Genomic DNA, 19,314 nt, shown 5'->3' with positions numbered 1-19,314 from the left:
CTTGTTCTCCCTCTGCTCAAAGTCTGACTCCCTGCACCCAACCTGCAGCACGGCTCAGACACAGCACCTGGTCCGTGCTGGGAGGTGCACCCTGGAGGACCAGCCCCTGTCCCCTCTCCTCCGGTGCCCACATCACGGCCCGGCAGCGGAGCGGTCGCCCTGCAAAGGGTTAAGCAGGCGCTGCAGCTCGCTGGGTCGGCTCCTCGGGCAGCCTGCTCCGTGCTGCAGGAGCGCTGTTTCGCAGCTTGCTCCAGTTGGCGTGTTTCCCAGAATGCTTTGGAAAAGCACTGACCCCTGACCCCCAGTACAAACTGAGCCCAGCACGTGGGAGGGAGAAATTACTCCCAGACCTTCAGGCTCCAGGGTTTACAAGCTGCCTGCAATAAAGCAGCCATTTTTTCCGACAGTTACTAAATCTCCCTTTTAGCTCCACGGTGAACCTCTACTGTCACTCCTCTCCCCAGCCCCCAGTCCCCTTCTTTCTCTCTTCTTTCAAACCAGGAACACTGCTGAAGGAGCAGATGGGTGGTCAGCACAGGGCACAGCGCGGGGCGGTGCTGGTGGTGGTGGATCCCATCCTTGGCAGCCGTCCCGTCTGCCTGCCCCATTCCTGCTGATCCCACACTCTGCTGTCCTCCTGCAGCCCCTCGGAGCAGCCCTGCACCTGCTGCCCTGTGGGATGCACATCTGCAGCTCTGTGGGTCGAGGAAGGCGATTCCTTGCGCAGAGCGGCTCACAGGTGACCGCATTCCAGTGTGAAGATGTGATGTTGTCTCCGTGCTGAGGAGCCAAAGTGCAAAGGCTCTCACGGAGCCTGAGCCTCGATGTTGACACCTTGATAAGAGCCCAGCTTTGAGCTCTACGTGTCATCGGCTCCTTAGGTAACTCGCATCAGGGATTGGTCTCCAGGGAGGCCGGCCAGTTTCTAGGGGAGATGGCTGCGTGGGAGGCTCACGAGGCTTCGCCAGATCATGCTTGTAATGCCTGCTGCGATGTGAAGTGCCAAGTGCTGCTTGTTCACACGGGGTTTCACGGTGATCCGGTTGTGCTGGGGCTCGGAGCCGCGTGCTGTGCGTGTCAGCATGCTGCACTGCAAAGGGAGTGGGGAGTGTGCAAGTGTTTGCACAGCGCTTTGGGAACGGCGAGCGCTCGCTGCGAGTGGCTGCTGTGCCACAGGCACTGTGGGATCCAGATAAATAACATCGCAGTTAGTGTTTCAAAACAACCTTTTCCCCGCTCCTCCCAGCCCTGTGCACATTCCTCCAGCAGGGAGCAGGCGGAGGTGGGGAAGTGCCTGCAGACAGCAGCTGCCCCGAGCTGGGGAAGGTGCTGGTGGCGGCTGGCACCTGCTGCAGGCACGGGCAGCAGAAGTCCTGAGCTGCGCCTCGCTCTGTGCTGAGCTGTTGGCCAAAGTGACAGAGGAGCCATTTTCTTAAATACGCTCCAGGCTGCTGTAGGATCGCGCATCAGAAGAACGCCTTCGTCTGAATCCCCTTCTCTCCCCTCTTGGAGAGCTCGGTTTTGTTTTTACATCTCTATGGCAGGCGACCAAGCTGGCTGAGTCAGTCAGCTGGCTGGCCACCAGGAGCAGAGATGTGGTTTTGTCCCCTCCCTCGCCCCCTCCCCTACCCCCCCGTATTTTTTTTCCTGCACTTAGTGACAGTTTCATGTATTGACAACAAACCTCTCATTCTGTCTCAGGGCTGGGCCTCGTGGAAGCTGGTTTTTATTTTCTGCCCTAAGTGTGGGGCTGGGTTCAGGCTTGTATGTCAGTGTTGGGGACAGGAGCACCTTGTGTGCCCGAGGGGGAGCTGAGCAGGGTGCAGGAAGTAGTTGGTGCTGAGAGTTAATGTGTGTCCCTGCAGCAGGGGACGTTGCATTGCTGTGCTGAGCACGTGGGTGAAGTGAGGACTTTGTACGTTGATTTTTACTCTTTCCAAATGCATAAATCCCAGTAAATGCTTCGGCTCTGCTCTGGCTCCTGTGTGCTTCAGTGAGAATGCTGCATGAGGGCGAGCAGCTGCCTGGCTGCTGTGAGGCATGCGGTTATCTGAGGATACCTGCACTGCTCTGAACTGGTTTGCTGCTTCCTCGGTCATCTAGCAGCACTCAGCTGCAAGCCATGCTTCCAGGGCCGCAAAGGCAAGGATGGGGTGCAGCTGGTTCACTGAGAAGGGCTAAGAGATGTAAAAGGCAAAATCAGGCCTCCTGAAAGAGGCTGGGCTCCGGTTTACTGGGCTCCATTGAAATGAAGGGAATTTTCCTCACTTCTCTCCCAGTCTCTTAAGTGCTTGTGCCTGTGGGCGTGAGGAGGTGTGGGCAGAGGAGTGCTCTGTAGCAATATGTGAGTGCCTCTGGGATGAAAGCAGGGAGCACAATGTAGCCACGCTTCTTTCACACCGAATGCAGAGCCCACCGAGCACCTGGGCTGCTGGAGGAGATACTCGTGTGCTGCACTTTTGGAAGCTGTTTTTAGCAGATACCTATTTGACCTGAATCCATGCAAACCCCAAACTCCTCAGTCCTACGCTGAAAGTGCATTTGCAGTTTGATTGTAACTGATGCTGGCAGGAAACCTGGGGATGGTTTCTAAGACCCTGTTTTGGCCACAGCTGCTTACCTGTTTGCTTTTGCTTTTACTGGAGAGTAGAAAGCAAGACTTGTCAGTTCCACGTTGTCCTGGTTAGCGCTGTTAGCACAGTTTCTTTTTAACCTAATCACCAGGAAAGCTGCTTGTAACAACGTCTGACCTGTGGGCAAACTTTTAAACAAGCACCAACTCCTGCATCAAATCAATACCCAGATCAATTCCCCCTCCCCCCCCATCAGAAATACAGTATAGCTGAGTTGGCGTTGCCTGCTGAGGCTGTTTCCCAGCATATCCCCATGCAAAAGCAGCTTGGTGGGGAACTCAGAGCCCCCCCAGTGCCACCCCCGGCCATGGGCAGGGCTGCCCTCCACCAGCTCAGGCTGCCCAGGGCCCCATCCCACCTGGCCTTGATGGGTTGGGGAGCTCCGCAAAGAACATGCATGAAGGCCTGCAATTTAAAGCTCTCTCCACAAATACTGTCACCAGGGTTTCAGAGGTGCCCGTCCTTAGAACCTCATCCCAGACCTCCGTGCAGCGCTTGGGGAAATCCTGCAAGCCCCGGCTGGATGTGAGCAGGGCGGCCTCGTGCAGAGATCAGGCTTTACTTGCTTTTGCAGCGAGGCTCTGGTGCCCGGAGGTGGGGTTGGCTGCATCGCTCTTCCATGAGCCAAGCATCGAAGAAGAGAACCCGCATCTGCCCTGCTGGCTGCTGGGCGGGCCGCGCGTGGCCGCAGGTTGGTGCTGGTGTGAACATGCTCCCACCGAGCCGCGGTTAGGCAGGCACACCCACGCCGACGTGGATGCAGGCAGCTTGGTGCCGGTGCGGGCCTGCCTGCCGTCACACACACAGACTTGTTCCTATCTGCTCAGCTTCGGGGCTGTGCTGACACAGGCGGCCCCGCGCACACTGCTGTGCTCACAGACACGGCGACGGTGCAGCCACGGCGCTGGGCTATTTTTGGGAGTGCTCCGAAGAATTCTGAGCGTGGTTCAGATGTTAGAGTCTTAGATGGGGGAAAGCTAGAACAGATGGCTGGAGGGTTCGGAGCAGCAGCCCTGCTGAGAACAGATATTTATAGGCAGGTTTAACCCTTGTGTGGTCTTCTGAGCCATGCTGAAAGGAACAGCAGCTGAAGGGAACGCGGCCGTGACCTCGGAGTGTGTGCTGTCCTGTCTGTGAGCTGCGTGTCAGGGTAGTCTGGAAATCCTGCTGGTGCACTTTCTCAGGCCTGGGGTCACTGCTTTCCCTGGGCCATGAGAGTCCTGCCCCACTGCTGGCAGTGCCTGAGGCCGCGGGTGCAGCCTGCAGCATCCCTGCAGCTGCCGGCCCACAGCGGGGCTTGCAGCTGGGTGGTCCTTAAGGTCCCTTCCAATCCAACCATTCTGTGCTTCTGTGATATTTTTTTCTTCTTTTTTTGCAGAGATTGCACAGATCCTTCCTTTTCCTAGTTGAAAAAGAAAGTGTGTTTTGTTTCATGCCTGCTGCCCTGTACAAATGCAGAGATTAGACCCTGCCCTGTGAGACTCACTTGCTCTCATCTTGGGCTCTCTTGCTTGAATATTTAGAGAACACCAAAATCTGTGGGCTGTTCGAACAGTGCTGGCTGCAAAGGAAAGAGCGCAGTGTATTTGTGCTGACAGATCCGTCTGTAGCTCTTCCTTTGGAGCAGCCAGCCTCCTGTTTGGGACCTGAAGTAGTCTTGTGTTTAACTTGCATAGTGCAGCTCCAAGTGGGGTTGGCTGAGATGAGCAGCAGCAGTAAGGGGAGAGCGATGTGGAGGCTGGGAAGGAAATGATGCCCTCAGGTGGGAAATGTAAAGCTCCAGTGCTGGGTTGGCAGTCAGTCCTGCAGGGATCATGCACAGCAGCATGGATGTAACACTGTGCTCAGGCCTGTCTGCATTTTGAGTCTTTGCTGAGCTGCATCTTCCCCCACTGAGGCTTAGAGCAATGCAGCTGCTGGGAGCTGAAATCTACAGCATCACCTCCAGGTCCTGGGCTCATTTACCCCAATTCCAGACTGTTGCTGTTGCCCTTCACTCATTCAGCCCCTCCCTGAACTTGATTCTGTTCTCACTGCTCATGTGTGAGTTGAGTTGAAGAGCTCTCAGGTTTCCCAGAAGTTTTGATAGCCAAAAGTTCATGTTCTCCTGTCATCTTCCTGGCATCTCAGGATTGTTTTACAGTTCCTGAGCTGGAAAGAACAGAGAAAGAATACATTTAGACTGTTCTCTACTCTAAGAAATGCAACCTTGCCCATTGCAACTAGATGATCTTTAAGCTCCCGTCCAACCTAAGCCATTCTGCGTTCCTGCAACGTGCACTATAGTTCTAGCTGGTGTATATTATGATGGGTGTCTACCCTTCCAACCTCACTTTGTCCTTTCCAGCTCTCTTAGCTGCAGATACAGTGTGTGACTATGCATTTTGCACCCAGGTGGATTGGTGGGAGCCAGGCTGTGTGGCATGCTTATGTCTGGGCCGGCTGTTTTCCTCCAAGGCTTGCAGGAAAGACCAGCAGCCACCTCTCCCCTTCTACCTGCTTCTCCTGTGGAGGAGGAGAGCATGCGGTGCACACGGCTGGTAACTGCCAGTCCCAGGGAGCTGCCCACACTTGCCCGGCCTCCACAACAGCCCCATTGTTCTGAGCAGGCAAGGAGGAGGCTTCCTGCAGCTCCCTGGGCAGTTTTAACCCTCTGTCTGCCAGTATCAGTGCGTGGGGCACGTGTGGAGCAGGAGGGACAGTGGGAAGGCACCTGGCACCTGTGAGCATGCACAGGAGCAGTGGCTGGGGGAGCCGAGCTGTGATCTCGAGAAGGTGTAAATGGAGAGCCAGAGCTGTGCTGAGTCTGCGTTTCATTGAGTTATAGAATGGTTTGGGTGGAAGGGAGCTGAAGGCCGCCTGGTGCCGCTCCCTGCAGCGCACAGGGACACCCACAGCTCAGCAGTGCTCACAGCCCCGTCCAGCCTGACCTTGGCTGTCTGCAGGGACGGGGCACCACCGCCTCTCTGGGCAACCTGTGCCAGCGCCTCACCGCCCTCACTGCCAAACCTTCTTCCTCAGCTCCACCTCAATCTCCCCTCTTGTGGTCTGAAGCCATTTCCCCCTGTCTTACTTACCAAATAGACACCGCTAAAGAGTCTGTCCCTGTCTTTCTTACAGCCCTTTAGGTACTCTTCCATACCTCTAGGCACTGTGACCTTGGTTTGGAAGCATCCTGCATCCACCCTGGCACAGCCACCAGCAGCTGCGCTGCTCCGGCCCTAGCACACATGCTGGAGCAGGAAGTGTCTTTCGGAATGGGATGTTTGGGGTGTTGGGATGCTAATTCCAGTGGCTGAGATATCGGTGTGGAAGCTGTGTAAAGCGATTCCAGCCTGATCAAAGTGCCTTCTTCCTTCCTGTCCTGTAACGTGATCACGGGCCAGAGAGCTGCTCCCGATCCTGCTTCTAATTCCTGTTGTAAATGCACAACCTTGGAAGGAGCACTCATGCCTTACCAGTGTGATCATACAACCATAGAAGGGCTTGGGTTGGAGGGGGCCTTAAAGATCACTCCGTCCCAACCCCTGGCTGTGGGCAGGGCTGCTCCCCAGCAAATCACACTGCCTGCACGCAGGCTCAGGTCCAGAGGTCACAGACAGCCAGAGATGCACTGTCTGTGGTCAGGAGAGCGCGAGTAACCGATGGCTGGAAAAGGACCGGACATCTCTGTGCTGCTTTTTGCTGGCTGGGTCTGTGCTGTCTGTCTGCTGAAGGACCTGCAGCACATGCTGGTTTGCAGTACAGGCTGTACGGAGCTGCCATCTCCATCCCTGCTGTCCATGATGCTGGTTAGTCCCCTGTAAGCTGACTCTGAGGGATTTTAGGGCTGCCTCAAGCACCTCTGCCTTGTCCCAGATTTCCTCTCTTGAATCTGTGGGATGAGGGAGAAGAAGAAACATTTGACTGGAATGCCAAGGCTGTGCATGGGAATCTTCTGGCTGTCAGTCTTCAAATGCGACCACAGCCTGTCTTCTGCTAGCTCAGAGGCCGCTGAATCGGCTTACCAGTCAGTGTTACTGGAAACCCTGTATCCCATTTGCCTATATGAAAATGTAAACAGCCATCCCAGTTCCAAGAGTGATGTTGTTTCCAGTTCTCCCACTAGACAGCCTCTGTGCTCTTTCTCCCTTGTACCCAACTCTTTGTCAACGCCATCACTCTTCTCATTGGTGCATTCTGGGTTTTGTAATTGACGGAATAACTGGAGCTGAGCGTCCAGGCTGAGCTGGAAGTGCTTCATGCCCTCAATTACAGTACCAAGTGTAAGTGAAACTGCTCTGGAGCTTTATCTGGCTGCAGAGAACAGGGCTGTGGCCACAGTGAGAACTGTAAACCTCAAAACTTGGGCCTCCTGTGAGCCTCAGATGTGAGGGGCTGGAGGAGTTTTGGAAGCCCTTGCCAACTCTGTGCACCATAAATCAATGAGGCATCTCTCTCCTGTTGGAGAAGAGGGGCTGGCTGGGGGCAGCCACAAGGAAAGGTTGCTGCTTGGCCCCTCCTTGCGGTGTCTGTGTTTGGCTGCTGTTAAACATTCATCCTGCAGCCCTTCCAGAGGGCTGCAATTAGTGAGATGGGCTGATTTCTGGCACTTTCTGCCTGTTTCTGCTGTAAGTTGGCAGCATGGGTCAGGGTTAGATAATTATGTCTCTGCAAGAGCTTGGCGAGCTGTGGGAGGGTTTGTACAAGGGCAGAGCAACCCCTGGGACCTTGGGCTGCTTCTGCGGGACAGGCCATGCCTTTCTGCAACCCCGACGTGGGAGAAGCTGGGAAATTTCAGCTTAGGATGTGGAGGAGGCTTCTGAGACGTGGTGAGGAGGTGGAGCAGCTGCCCTCGCAGGGTGCTTGGAGGGGAAACCCCCGTGCCATGCCCCCAGCCCATGTAAAGCCCTGCGCTGCTCAGCAGCGGATCCTCACTGCCCACCCCATCAGTGCTGGGGAAAGCGAAGGGTTTCCCAGGGTGGAATTTCCTGCAGGGCAGATGCACGGCTGCTTCCCCTTTGACCTTAAACCCCAATGTGCCTGAGTCATGATGGCATGCAAATAAGAGCGAGCGGGAGTGGGGGTTGAGGGAGCTGCTGGGAAAAGGAAGTGACCTCAGCCAAGGTTTAAATATAGAGCCAAAGCTCTGCTGTGTGCTGGGGCTGTTATTTATAATCGCGGAGGAGCGCTTGCTGACTTCTTGCATCCCTTCTGCATGGCAGTGCAGATGGATAACAATTTCTGTGCAAGGTGCTGGGGCAGCCAGCCTTGCTCTCCCATCCCTTTGCTGCCTTTCTGCCCCAGGTGAGGCAGTGCACACATGAGGTGTGCGCACAGATGCAGTGATTTGGGCAGTTTGCTACCCAGCAGGCGCTCCAGCTCTGCTTTTGTCACCTCACAAAGTCCCAGTGTGCCCTTTGCTCATTGTACTTAATGCAGGGGCAGGTCACAGGAAAGGAGCCCAGTTCTGCCTGAAAATGGGGCTGTTTTCAAAGCAGGCCATGAACTGTAGGACACCAGAAGATATAAGCAATACAAATGAGCTCCTTTCCAAACCTTTCTGCCTGTGGCAGATGTTGTTTCTTCATTATGGACTGTCCTTGAAGGTAGCCGTGCTTGTTGCTCACTTGCAGCACAGGTCCTGCTGTGCAGCGCAGTGGGGTGCAAGGCATTGAGGGATGGTGGAGGTGCTCTTGTTCAGGCTGGGATTTGCATCCTAGACCTCAAAGGGTCATCACCTGGCCAAGTTGTTTTGGTAGAGCTTCTCTGCAAGGTGCAGAAGGATTGCCAACCCTTGCCTGCAGTGTGCACCACCACCTTCTTGCTGTGTTTCTCTGAGGAAGGAGAACAAACATCTGCCAGGACTGCGTGGCTGTGGCCTTCAGGACAGCTGTCTGCATCCCGGTATGAGGGCTGGGATGCAGAAGGAAGGCTTGGTGTGGCCATGAAACCGGTTGGCAGCGTTGGGCTGAGGATGCCCTGGGTGAGGGTGACATCTAGTGGCTTCACCCCTCAGTCCATGGGGCAGCCAGTGGGTTGGGGCACTCAGTCTGCTCTCCAGTGGCTGAGAGCCATGCTGGGTTCTACTGGGTTGAAGGTGGAGGGGTGCCAGGAGTTAACTGCCCTCCTGTCCTGCACATGTAGCATAGCAGAAACCCTTACTTTGGCAGTGTGTGGGAAGGGACCTAGTGCGCTTTTTAAGAAAGAAAGGCCTGGAAACTGCAGGCTGGGGAGCCTCACCTCTGTGCCTGGGGAGATCATGGAGCAGATCCTCCCAGAAGAGATGTTAAGGCACATTGACGTGAGGGGGTGATCCGAGACAGCCAGCACGGCTTCACCAAGGGCACAGCGTGCCTGACCCATGCAGTGGCCTTCTGTGATGGAGTGATGGCATCGGTGGGCAAAGGAAGGGCAACTGATGTCACCTGCCTGGAGTTGTGCCTTTGACACAGTCCTGCACCACATCCTTATCTCCAGATTGGAGAGAGATGGATTTGAAGGCTGGGCTATTTGGAGGATAAGGAATTGGTTGGATGGTCGCAGCCAGAGGGCTGCTGTCAATGGCTCCATGTCCAGGTGGAGGCCGGTGATGAGTGGTGTCCCCCAGGGGTCCATCTTGGGACCGGAGCTCTTCAGCATCTCCATCAGCGACAGACGATAGGATGGAGTGATATATAGTGATAGAGATAGGATGGAGTGAAGCCTCAGCAGTTTGCTGATGGCACCGAGCTGAGTGGTGCAGCGGACACAACAGCAGGAAGGGACGCCATCCAGAGGGACCTGGACGGGCTCAGAAAGTGGGCACGAGAGAACATGATGAGGTTCAGCAAGGCCAGGTGCTGCTCCTGGGTCGGGGCAGCACCAGACATGAGCCCAGAGTGGAGAAGAACTCGTTGAGAGCAGCCCTGCAGAGAAGGACTTGGGGTCCTGATGGGCAGAAGTGGGACGTGAGGCAGCAGTGTGCGCCTGCAGCCCGGAAGGCCGACAGCCCCCTGGGCTGCAGCAACAGAGGGGGGGCAGCAGTGAGAGAAGAGGGAGGGGAGGGGATGGGAAGGGAGGAGAGAGGAGGGGAGGGGGTTGTGCCCCTCTGCTCTGCCCCTGCAAGGCCCCACCTGCAGTGCTGTGCCCAGATCCCCTCCATCTGAGGCCATTCTATGGTGCTTTTGTTGGAATACAGACTAGTTTACCCACCGATGTCCCAGGGCTACTTTGCAGATTACTTGCTACTTAAGGATCCTCCTGCAGGGCAGGGTTCCAAGTACTCCCTGCATCTTAGCGCTGCTTTGGCAGCAGAAGTGAAGTATGGGTGGAGGTATATGAATCTGCATTTGTAAGAGCTCAGAATGGCATGGGTGTTGGCTCTAAAAACATGAATTGTCCTAGAGAAAGTGGTGAAATGCAGGGCCATCTGTGAAAGGGCTGAAGAAATGTAGGAGACTTTTTTACATGTGGGGGAAAGAAAAAGGACTTGAAACATCATTTCATGACGATTTGGGGATGGTTGTCTGGACAGGATACTGGATAATCTCATTTAGGCACCATTTTCCATGCAAGTTTGGATTCGATGATCTTTTAAGGTCCTTTCCAATCTAGAGTGCTTTATGATTCAGTGGTTTTATGGCATACACATCAGGCCTTACCTGACTTGCATGACTTCAGGCAAGACTTGACTCCCTTGTGAGACTTGTGGGAAAGTTGGGTACTCAGGATCTCACCTCCAAACCAGCTGCTCATGAGTGTCAGTGTATTAGAGGGCAGTGTGGGGCACAGCTCTGGGTGCATTTCTGAGCGTTATTTACATGGGGATGTCTCTCCATAGGTAGAAAGGAAGGTGAAGCTGTGATTTTATCCTCCTTTGAGACCTCTGAGACCTGTGGCCAAACAGCCCTACTGAAATGCATTATTTCCAAGGCAGCTCCAAATGACAGGAGAGCAGCAGGATCTACCAAATGACTCTGAGAGCCGCTAGGATTTGATAGAGCACTAAGTTTTCTCTGCAGGTCTTTACAACCCTCCTATAGAGGCTGTGAGGCTGTCACCTCTTCTGCCATTGAAAAAGGCATGTAAAGGATACAAGAAGTGAATGGGCTTCTCCGGGCTATCCACCTGAGTCTATAAGAGCAAGATAATTTCCTGATGCTTGATAACAACAAGGCATTCCTGTAGCTGCACAGTTGCTGCATGGCATGCTGGTGCTGAGCTGTGCTTGTTGGGCTCGGGTGGCTTTCAGGGCGCCTCTGGCTGCTGATGCTCATCGTGGTCTCTTGGCTGGAGATGGCAGGGTGACAGTTACACAGTTCTACTGTTTGGGGGGGTTTTGTTTCTCACTGGAACAGAATCAAAGTCCACTGGATGGTCTCGCGAAACAGATTGTTTTGGAATGATTATTTTTGCTTTTTCAAGGCAGATTTCTGAAACTGGTCTTGTTCTGAAATCAGAAACGATTCAGGAATCTTAGACATCAGAAATCTTGCTTCTGGAAAGCTTGTCATAGCCTGTGCCTCAGTGAAATGCTTTGACTTTAATGAAGTAGTGTGTTACCTCTTTGAAAGTGTGCTGTCCCTTTCTGCTGCTAACCGTGGGACAGCTGCTGCTCTTAGGGCTGTTAGACAGTGTGCCATGGTCTCATCCAGACTGGGGGTAAGAGAGACTTTTAGGAAATGGCAGCAGCTCTTTGGGGTGTCGCTTGCTGACCCATGAACACTTAATTCAGGAAGCCTCTGAGCTTGCCAAGGAACTCTCATTGCCAAGGATCTCATCGTGGCTCTGTCCAGGTGGAGGCTGGTGATGAGCGTGTATGTGGCAGGGGGGCTGGAGATTCGTGATCCTTGAGGTCTCTTCCAGCCCTGGGCAGTCTGTAATTCCTCTGTGATGAGTGTCCCTGCAGTGCTGTGCCCAGGCCTGGGGCCCCCAGGACAGGAGGGATGCGGAGCTGCTGGAGCGGCTCCAGAGGAGGGCACGAGGATGCTCAGAGGGCTGGAGCACCTCTGCTGTGAAGGCAGGCTGAGGGAGCTGGGCTTGTTCAGCTTGGAGAAGAGAAGGCTGAGGGGAGACCTCGTTGTGGCTGCACTGGGTGGTCTTTAAGGTCCCCTCCAACCTAAACCATTGCATGACTGAGATTGTGGTGAAATCCCTGGGACATTTTGGGTCAGGGCTGTCTCAGCATCAGTGCTAAAAGGCTGAGCAGCTGTGCTGCCAACATAGGTGATGTGCTCAGCACTGTGCAGCAGCGGCCTGCCCTTGTTACTCCCTGAGCTGGCTGGCAGAGCAGGGCCTGGTTGCTCTCTGCTTGTTGCATCACTTCATCACGCCTCTCGTCTTTGCTGTTGTTGGGGCATGTCAGTGCAGCTCAGGAGTCTGATATCCACCGTGTGCAACTCTGCAGTTACCCAGGTTTCATTGCTGGGCTGGCAGAGTGCTGCTAGGAGCTTTCCTGCCCTGCACCACGCGGTGCACACTCTGCATACTTGCGGTGGTGTTGGGAATCTGTGTTGCTGTTCAGAGAGAGTGGGAGCATGATTCACCAGAAAGTCCTCCGGGAAGGCATTGGGGTTTCAGGTTTCCTGAACTATCAGCTATCAATTCCGGGACGGGGAGTTTGTCAGCTCAGTCTCTCCTCGCTCAGTTTCCTCCTCCCCTGCTGTTGTTCAGAGTGTAGCGGAGCTTTGCTGAAAGCAGTTTTGTTGTTTCCATGCGAGGTTTATCTTCTGCCCAAGTCTTTCATTTAAAGCTTTTCAGACGTACAAGACACAAATATTCTCCCTCTGCATTTAGATACAGCACATCTTTCAGCAGAGCTATCGATTGAGCTTTGTGTGCTCCATCAGGTATGTTGGCTGCCTGTTTTCTGATGGGGAAATCAAGGCAACCAGACAAAACCCATCATGCTCAGAATCACTCATGGATCTGGTGGCAGCAAGGCTAGGACCCAGGAGTCTTGGCTCCTCGCTGTAGCCACTGGGAATTAGATTTTCTATTGTCTTTAAAACTGCTGGGCTGGAGCGTGTGTGTTGCTAAATTGCAGAGGGAGCCACATTTCTATGCAATCTCCTTTTTCTCGTGTTCTTTTCAAGACGTTTTGGATCATTTGTCTGCCTGTGTCAGTGTATCTTCCTTCTAATTAATTCTCTGCTGTGGCCCAGATGCGTGGCATGCCTGCTGGAATCTGGTTGGAAGGGGTGTGTGCAAGGAGCTCGCAGCAATCAAGATGTCTATCAGCGTGCTGCAGCCAGACAGATGGGAGGCTGGGGTGGAGTCCCGCCATGCCTCTTCAGCAAGATCCAACTGTTGCTGCTTCTGAGAGCACAGTAGAATCTGCAGGCAGTTGCTTCTGGCCTTTCTCCTGTTAGGATTTGCGAGTGTGGTGTGGCTGGGCTCGGTTAAGAACCGAATAGGATGGAATGGGAGAATTTCCCTGGGTCACAGTCAGTTCTGCGTGGCTTTCTGTGCTATCATCAGCTGAGGCAAGGTATGGGATGTCCTCCCTGGAGCACCCAAAATGAAACGAGGAGGAGTGCTAATTAGATGCCCTTAGAACACAGTGTTCTGTAGGGGATCTCACAGTGAGCGAGGCTGCTCTGCACCTGAAGGTTTCATTGGGGTGGCTGCTGGGTCCTGTAGGGCTGACGGCTGTCCTCCCTCGTGCCATTTTGAGGGATGTCTGTCTTCCTGAATGGGGTGAGGTTATCCAGGCTGCACAAGGTGGGTGGCTGTGTGGTATCTGTGAGTGAAGCACCTTCCATGGTGAACTTCCATGATTAGCTGCAGTGAGAGGTTGTATGATGGGGGTGTAGCGTGGTAGGCATGTCTGTGGGAAAGAATCTGCTTTTATATGATAGGACAAGGGGGAATGGTCATAGGACAAGGAGGAATGGCTTTAAGCTAAAAGAGGGCAGATGTGGGTGAGCTGTGAGGAAGCAATCCTTTGGTCAGGGCGGTGAGGTGCTGGCGCTGCTGCCCAGAGAGCTGTGGGTGCCCCATCCCTGCAGGCACTCCAGGCCAGGTGGGATGGGGCCCTGGGCAGCCTGAGCTGGTGGGGGGCAGCCCTGCCCACGGCCGGGGGTCGCACTGGGTGGGCTTTGAGCTGCCCTCCAACCTGAGCTGTTCTGTGGCTCATTGGCTGCTGAAAGGGCTGTGGTTACTACTGGGCCTTTTGGAGGGGACCTTCCTGCTTCTGACTCGTTGATGAATGTGAGTTTGACCTGAGAACCGGAGGGACAGTGGGTGCAGCTTGACCATCAGTCCGTGGGCATGGCCTTACGTGGCTTTCTCTTTCTTTCCTCAGCACGCTCACATCTGTGCTGTGCTGTAGCTCCTGTTGTGCTGCAGTGCTGCTGAGCATGTTTGGTGAAGCACTTTGGGATCTGTTGTGAATGAAATACTGTGTTCATGCAGATGTGCCGCAGGCGGCCTCGCGTCTCCTCACAGATAGCAGCGGTGGCGGTAGCTCCTGTCTGCTAATCTGGTGGCATCTGGGCGTGCATCAGATTGTGACCCTCAGGACAGCCCAGCAATGTGCTGCACAAATTGCGTGGTGCGGAGCTGGTGGAGCAGCAGGCAGGGCTGGGGGCCATCAGTGGCACGGGCTGCTGCGGGGCTCGCTCTATGGAATGCTGTCTGGCAGCAGCCTCTTCAGCGGGGTGAAGGCTCCCCGAGGCTGGCCAGCCTGTGATTGCAGGCAGCGTGTGTGCTTAATGCCGCAGTCTGTGCCATATGGACCTTCTCCTCCTCCCTGCTTGCCCTCTCTGTGTCTCCCTTCCCACTCCGCTCCCCTCCCCCTGCAAACGCTTTGACAGAGCAATTGGGCAGGCACTGGGACCGCGGCTCTGACATAAATCTCTCCTGGTGTGGAATGAGGGGTATAAATATCCAGAGAGTGATGTGATCTTTCCAGCTGCTATTAATAGGTCCCCAGAGAACGAGAGCGCGCGAGCAAGGCTGGCTGATGCTTAAAGGGCTAGCAACTCCCTTATGTGCTGTGAAAATTAATCAGCACTGTGGCTCACCATCTTCCTCCGGGCTAAAGCGGAGCCCTCAGAGAGGTGTGCGGGAAGGAGGAGGGAGCAGCTAACGAGTCGCTAGTTAGGGAGCAGTGATAGGGCAAGCTGTGCGCAAATGATCCTGCTAACTAGGCAGGAATGCCTGGGCGGGCTGTGCAGTATGGCTGTGTGCTGTAGGGCTGTGCAGTATGGCTGTATGCTGTAGGGATGTGCAGTAGGGCTGTGTGCTGTAGGGCTGTGCAGTATTGCTGTGCAGTAGGGCTGTGTGCTGTAGGGATGTGCAGTATGGCTGTGTGCTGTAGGGATGTGCAGTATGGCTGTGTGCTGTGGGGCTGTGCAGTAGGGCTGTGTGCTGTAGGGCTATGCAGTAGGGCTGTGTGCTGTGGGGCTATGCAGTAGGGCTGTGTGCTGTAGGGCTGTGCAGTAGGGCTGTGTGCTGTAGGGCTGTGCTGTAGGGCTGTGTGCTGTAGGGCTGTGCAGTATGGCTGTGTGCAGTATGGCTGTGTGCTGTAGGGCTGTGCAGTATGGCTGTGTGCAGTATGGCTGTGTGCTGTAGGGCTATGCAGTAGGGCTGTGTGCTGTAGGGCTGTGCAGTATGGCTGTGTGCAGTAGGGCTGTGCAGTAGGGCTGTGTGCTGTAGGGTTATGCAGTAGGGCTGTGTGCTGTAGGGCTGTGCAGTAGGGCTCCTGCCACATGCTGCTCTGCCAGGCACTGCTGCACACTGCTGCACACCAGCCAGCCCTGCTGCAGGGAGCAGGTGTGGAGAAGTCCATTTTACAGGCAGGGAGCTCCCTGGCAGTCAGTTGCAAGATGCAGCCTGTGCCTCGCAGCCATCACCAGCAAGTTGGAGGTGGTGTGCACGGTGCTGCTGGGCACTGTGTTCTATTTAGAGCTGCAGAGTTTAGTGCTGCTTGTCCCAGGGTGGCAGAAAAAATCTGTGCTCAGCATCTGGGCTGCTCAGTCCAGATGGGAGGAGCGTGGTCCCAGTAACCCCTGCGTGCTGGGAAATGCGTCTGCCTATACAAGGGAAAGGTTCTTGCCTGTGTGGAGAGGGTGTCATGCAAACAACATAGAAGTATGCAAGCAGACAGGGATACCTCAGCTTCCCCAAACACGTGGTTTGCTTTCCTTCCCCAGACTCTCCTGTGGCAGGAAGAAGAGTAATGACAGGGCTGTGGCAGGGCAGTGTGAGGCCCTGATGCAGGAGAGCTTAGGAGCGGTTCTCACTGGGATGCTCTTTGTTCTGCAGGAGCACCGTCAGACTCTTTAGCAATGAATATGCTACAGGTCTTTGTTCAAGAGGTGCATCCCTAAAGTTGGAGATGGGTGCCCTAAGCAGCCCATTCTGGTGCTCCTGAGATGAGGTTGGCTGTGGTCCCACAGCGCCTGTCCCATGCAGGAACTGAAGGTAGCTGTGAGGGATGCACACAGCAGTGCCCAGGGCTGGTGCTGAGCTGCAGGTTGAGCGATGTCGTATGAGCAGCTCTGGGTTCTGCCTTGCTGTGTGGGGCACACTACTCACCCTCTGCCCTCTTCTCTTGCAGGTTTGTGACAGAAGGGCCTGGGAGCTCCCTCCACTGGTGCTGTGGGACGCTTCAGCCAATCCAATGCACCCTGACAACAAACTGCCCAGCCATGGCAAGGCAGGCAGCAGCGGTGCCCCGGCCCAGCACCACAACGTGAGCCAAGCACCCACCTGCAACCTGGGCTCGAAGGGTGTGGGTGCAGGCAGCCATGGCGGCAAGGCCACCCAGATCTCCCCTGGCAACTCTGGACTGAAAAACAGCCAGAACACTGTCCCGAACTTCAGCTCCTTGAAAGGCAAGGTGAAACGGGAACGGAGCATCTCAGTGGACTCTGGAGAGCAGAGAGAAGCTGGCACCCCGTCGCTGGACACAGAATCGAAAGGTAATGTGCTCCTAAACTGTGCTTCAAAAGTCCTTCTCTCAGTTGCTCCAAGTATTTGGGCAGGAGTGGGGATGGGAGCAGCTGTAGGCAGCTTGTGTTTCTATGCTGCCCTTCTCTTTGGAGCTACCCCAGCAGCCTGTGCATCACCACGTGTCTCATCTGCAGTTCTGGGACCAGAGTGGCTGAGCACTGTCTTTTCTTAAACTGCTGGTTACATCGAGAGTCTGAAACTGTGGGTTGAATAGGCTTCTGAGGCCTGCTAAACAAGAGCCTGCTTCACCTACGCTGTTCTGAGCAGCTCTGCTTTGCAACGTAGAGACTTTCAGCTCAGGACAGAGTTAGCTGTTTTGTGTCTTCTCCCTGCTGGCAAAGAGCTGCCGTTGTGGTGTTCCTGCAGCTGCCCAGCTCCTCACCTGGTTAATGAGGTGCTGCTGCAAGGGTCGCTGTCTGAGCAGCTCTGTGGTTTCATTAGATGTGGATGAAACTCTTGTGTAGAAACACTTGGCTTCTAAAAAAGGGCTGAGTCAGTACTTCCAAATCTTTTGACTCCGCTGTCCCAGCCAGCCTTCCCTGTGCTGTCCTGCATCTCACAGAGCATGGTGCCCAGTGGCTCCATGTGACACAGGAAATCTACTGAAATAACACAAGCAGGAATGCCGGAATCCTTCTGCAGTTCGCTAACACTTTGCATTAATATGGCCCATAAACCTCTAGATTATGTACAAAAGAGTGATCAGATATGTTACGTTGGAGTTAACACAGAGCTGAAGTTATCGATCATAGAATCCTTGGAGCTGGAAGGGATCTTTGAAGGTCATCTGGTCCCTGTTCCTAACCCTAACCCTGGGACAAGGGGAAACGGTTTTAAGTTGAAGGAGGGAAGATTGAGGTTGGATATCAGTGGGAAGTTCTTTACTATGAGAGCGGTGAGGTGCTGGAACAGCTGCCCAGAGAGGCTGTGATGCCCCGTCCATCCCTGGAGATGTTCAAGGCCAGGTTGGTTGGAGCCCTAGGCAGCCTGGGCTGGTACTGAATGTGGAGGTTGGTGGTCCTGCATGCAGCAGGGGGTTGGAGCTTCATGATCCTTCCAACCCAAGCTATTCTATGATTCTATGGTTCCTGAGTGCCTTCAGGCAAGCTGTTTCCTTTCCAAGCTGCCCCAACCTGAGCTATGAAATCAAGGGAGCATCTGAGTTTAGAGAGAGTGTAAAGGCTCTGCCCAATGAATGGCTTTGAAAAGCAGAGTCTGTGTCTCTTGTTCCTACCAAGGTTGTAAATATCTTCAGGTTTTACTTGTCTTTTAATGAACTTTCTCCCCACTGATTGTTCTTTGAAGCCCTTGTCCAGGCAGAAAAACAACAAAAAACACACAAAAAAGAGCCTTGCTCAGTACTTCATCAGGAGAGCCGTGCAGTCCTGTGTCTGGGAGGATGGATGGCTGTGCATGTGGGGATGCAGACCTGTGGAAGAGCAGAGCCAGTGCACACGTGGAGAAAGGGAGGAGGACAGGGATGAGGCAGTGGTCTCGAGCGCTGACTGCCAGCTTGGTGGGGAGCTGCAGGATTTAGTGCTCTGCTGGTACCAGGCAAGACGAGCACCTGGGAGGTCTCCTCACAGGATGTGTCTTGTGGGAGTTGGCGAGGGAAGGAGGAGGAACCTAGCAGGCCTCTAACAAGCTCCCTGTCTGTCTCCTGTGCCAGTCTGTTTTTCTGAATGGCAGACATCTAGCACTGACTGTGCTTTCCCTTTAGCCGGTGCTGTGCCTCTCTCAATGCGCGAGCATCTGGGCTGTGCCTACAAGATAATCCTTGGGTTCAGCGAGGTGCCAGCATCCTCAGCCAAAGGGTAACAGCTTGGGCCCAGCGTGGGCTGCAGAGTTGTTCTGTGAGCAGTGTCTCAGGCCAAGCAGGGCTGCTGCTGAAGGGCTTTTGGCCCGGGCCTCTCACAAGGCCTTGCTGGAAGGGATTGTGTTGCAGCTCTGGCACAGTGCTCAGAGTACAGGAGGCCATGTCTGACAGCATGGCCAAGCCCTGCGTGGGTCCCACTGCCACCTGGGGTCTTGGCTCGCCACCCCCAAGCTGCCCGTTGACCACCACTCAGGGGATGATGTCTCAGCGCCAGCCCAGATACCTGCAGGGTATGATTGCTGAGCCTGGGCTTTGGTGAGCTCCAAGCTAAAGAGCCTGGCCTTGCACGCCGTGCTTCCCCAACCTCCTTCACTGCAGCCAGGCAGAGCCCCAGCCTTCTCAGCCCCTTGGCAGCTCTCCTCAGCTCTTCTGACTCTTGTGTCCTTTGCAGGCGAGGTGGCTCCCCGCAGCAAGCGGCGGTGCGTGCTGGAAAGGAAGCAGCCGTACAGTGGGGACGAATGGTGCTCTGGGCCAGACAGCGAGGAAGACGACAAACCCATCAGCAGTGCACACAGTGAGTGCCTACCTCCTTACCTGCCCGGAATCTTGAATAAAGCCAGATCTCTGCTGGGAGTGTGGCTGATCATTGTGCTCTGAGAGTATCTGCAGCCACACAGTGAGGTGTGGGAGCACAGAACAACTGTGGAGATGCACTGAGATGCTGGAGGGGGAAGGTGTTGAGGTTGGATGTCCATGCTGCCCAGATACCTTCAACTGTGCATATGAGGCTAAAGGTGCTCCTGGTGTCTTGACAGTGGTTCAGGCAGAGCTGAGCAGACCAGTGTGAGCAGGCAGTTCTTTTTCCAGCCATGACCATTAGTGAGGCCCAGCTAGCTATTCCTAAAGTTCAGGCTGATGTTTTGAGGTTATGTAGGTGTAAAGATT

General features: G+C 54.6%; 1 protein-coding gene across 1 annotated transcript in view; it reads left to right on the top strand.

Annotated features, from left to right (window-relative positions):
- BCL9L (BCL9 like) overlaps positions 1-19,314 on the top strand; it is a 39,165-nt gene that overhangs the window by 11,961 nt on the left and 7,890 nt on the right. Inside the window, exons 2-3 of the mRNA XM_048968370.1 lie at positions 16,159-16,522; positions 18,821-18,943. Of these exons, the coding sequence (XP_048824327.1) occupies positions 16,222-16,522; positions 18,821-18,943 (424 nt within the window). The 5' untranslated portion in view covers positions 16,159-16,221. The remainder of the gene's footprint in view (positions 1-16,158; positions 16,523-18,820; positions 18,944-19,314) is intronic.

Source organism: Lagopus muta, chromosome 22 (genome assembly GCF_023343835.1).
Source record: "Lagopus muta isolate bLagMut1 chromosome 22, bLagMut1 primary, whole genome shotgun sequence".
Taxonomy (NCBI): Eukaryota; Metazoa; Chordata; class Aves; order Galliformes; family Phasianidae; genus Lagopus; species Lagopus muta.
The sequence above is the reverse complement of the archived record's forward strand: the minus strand, read 5'-3'. Positions and strand labels throughout refer to the sequence as shown.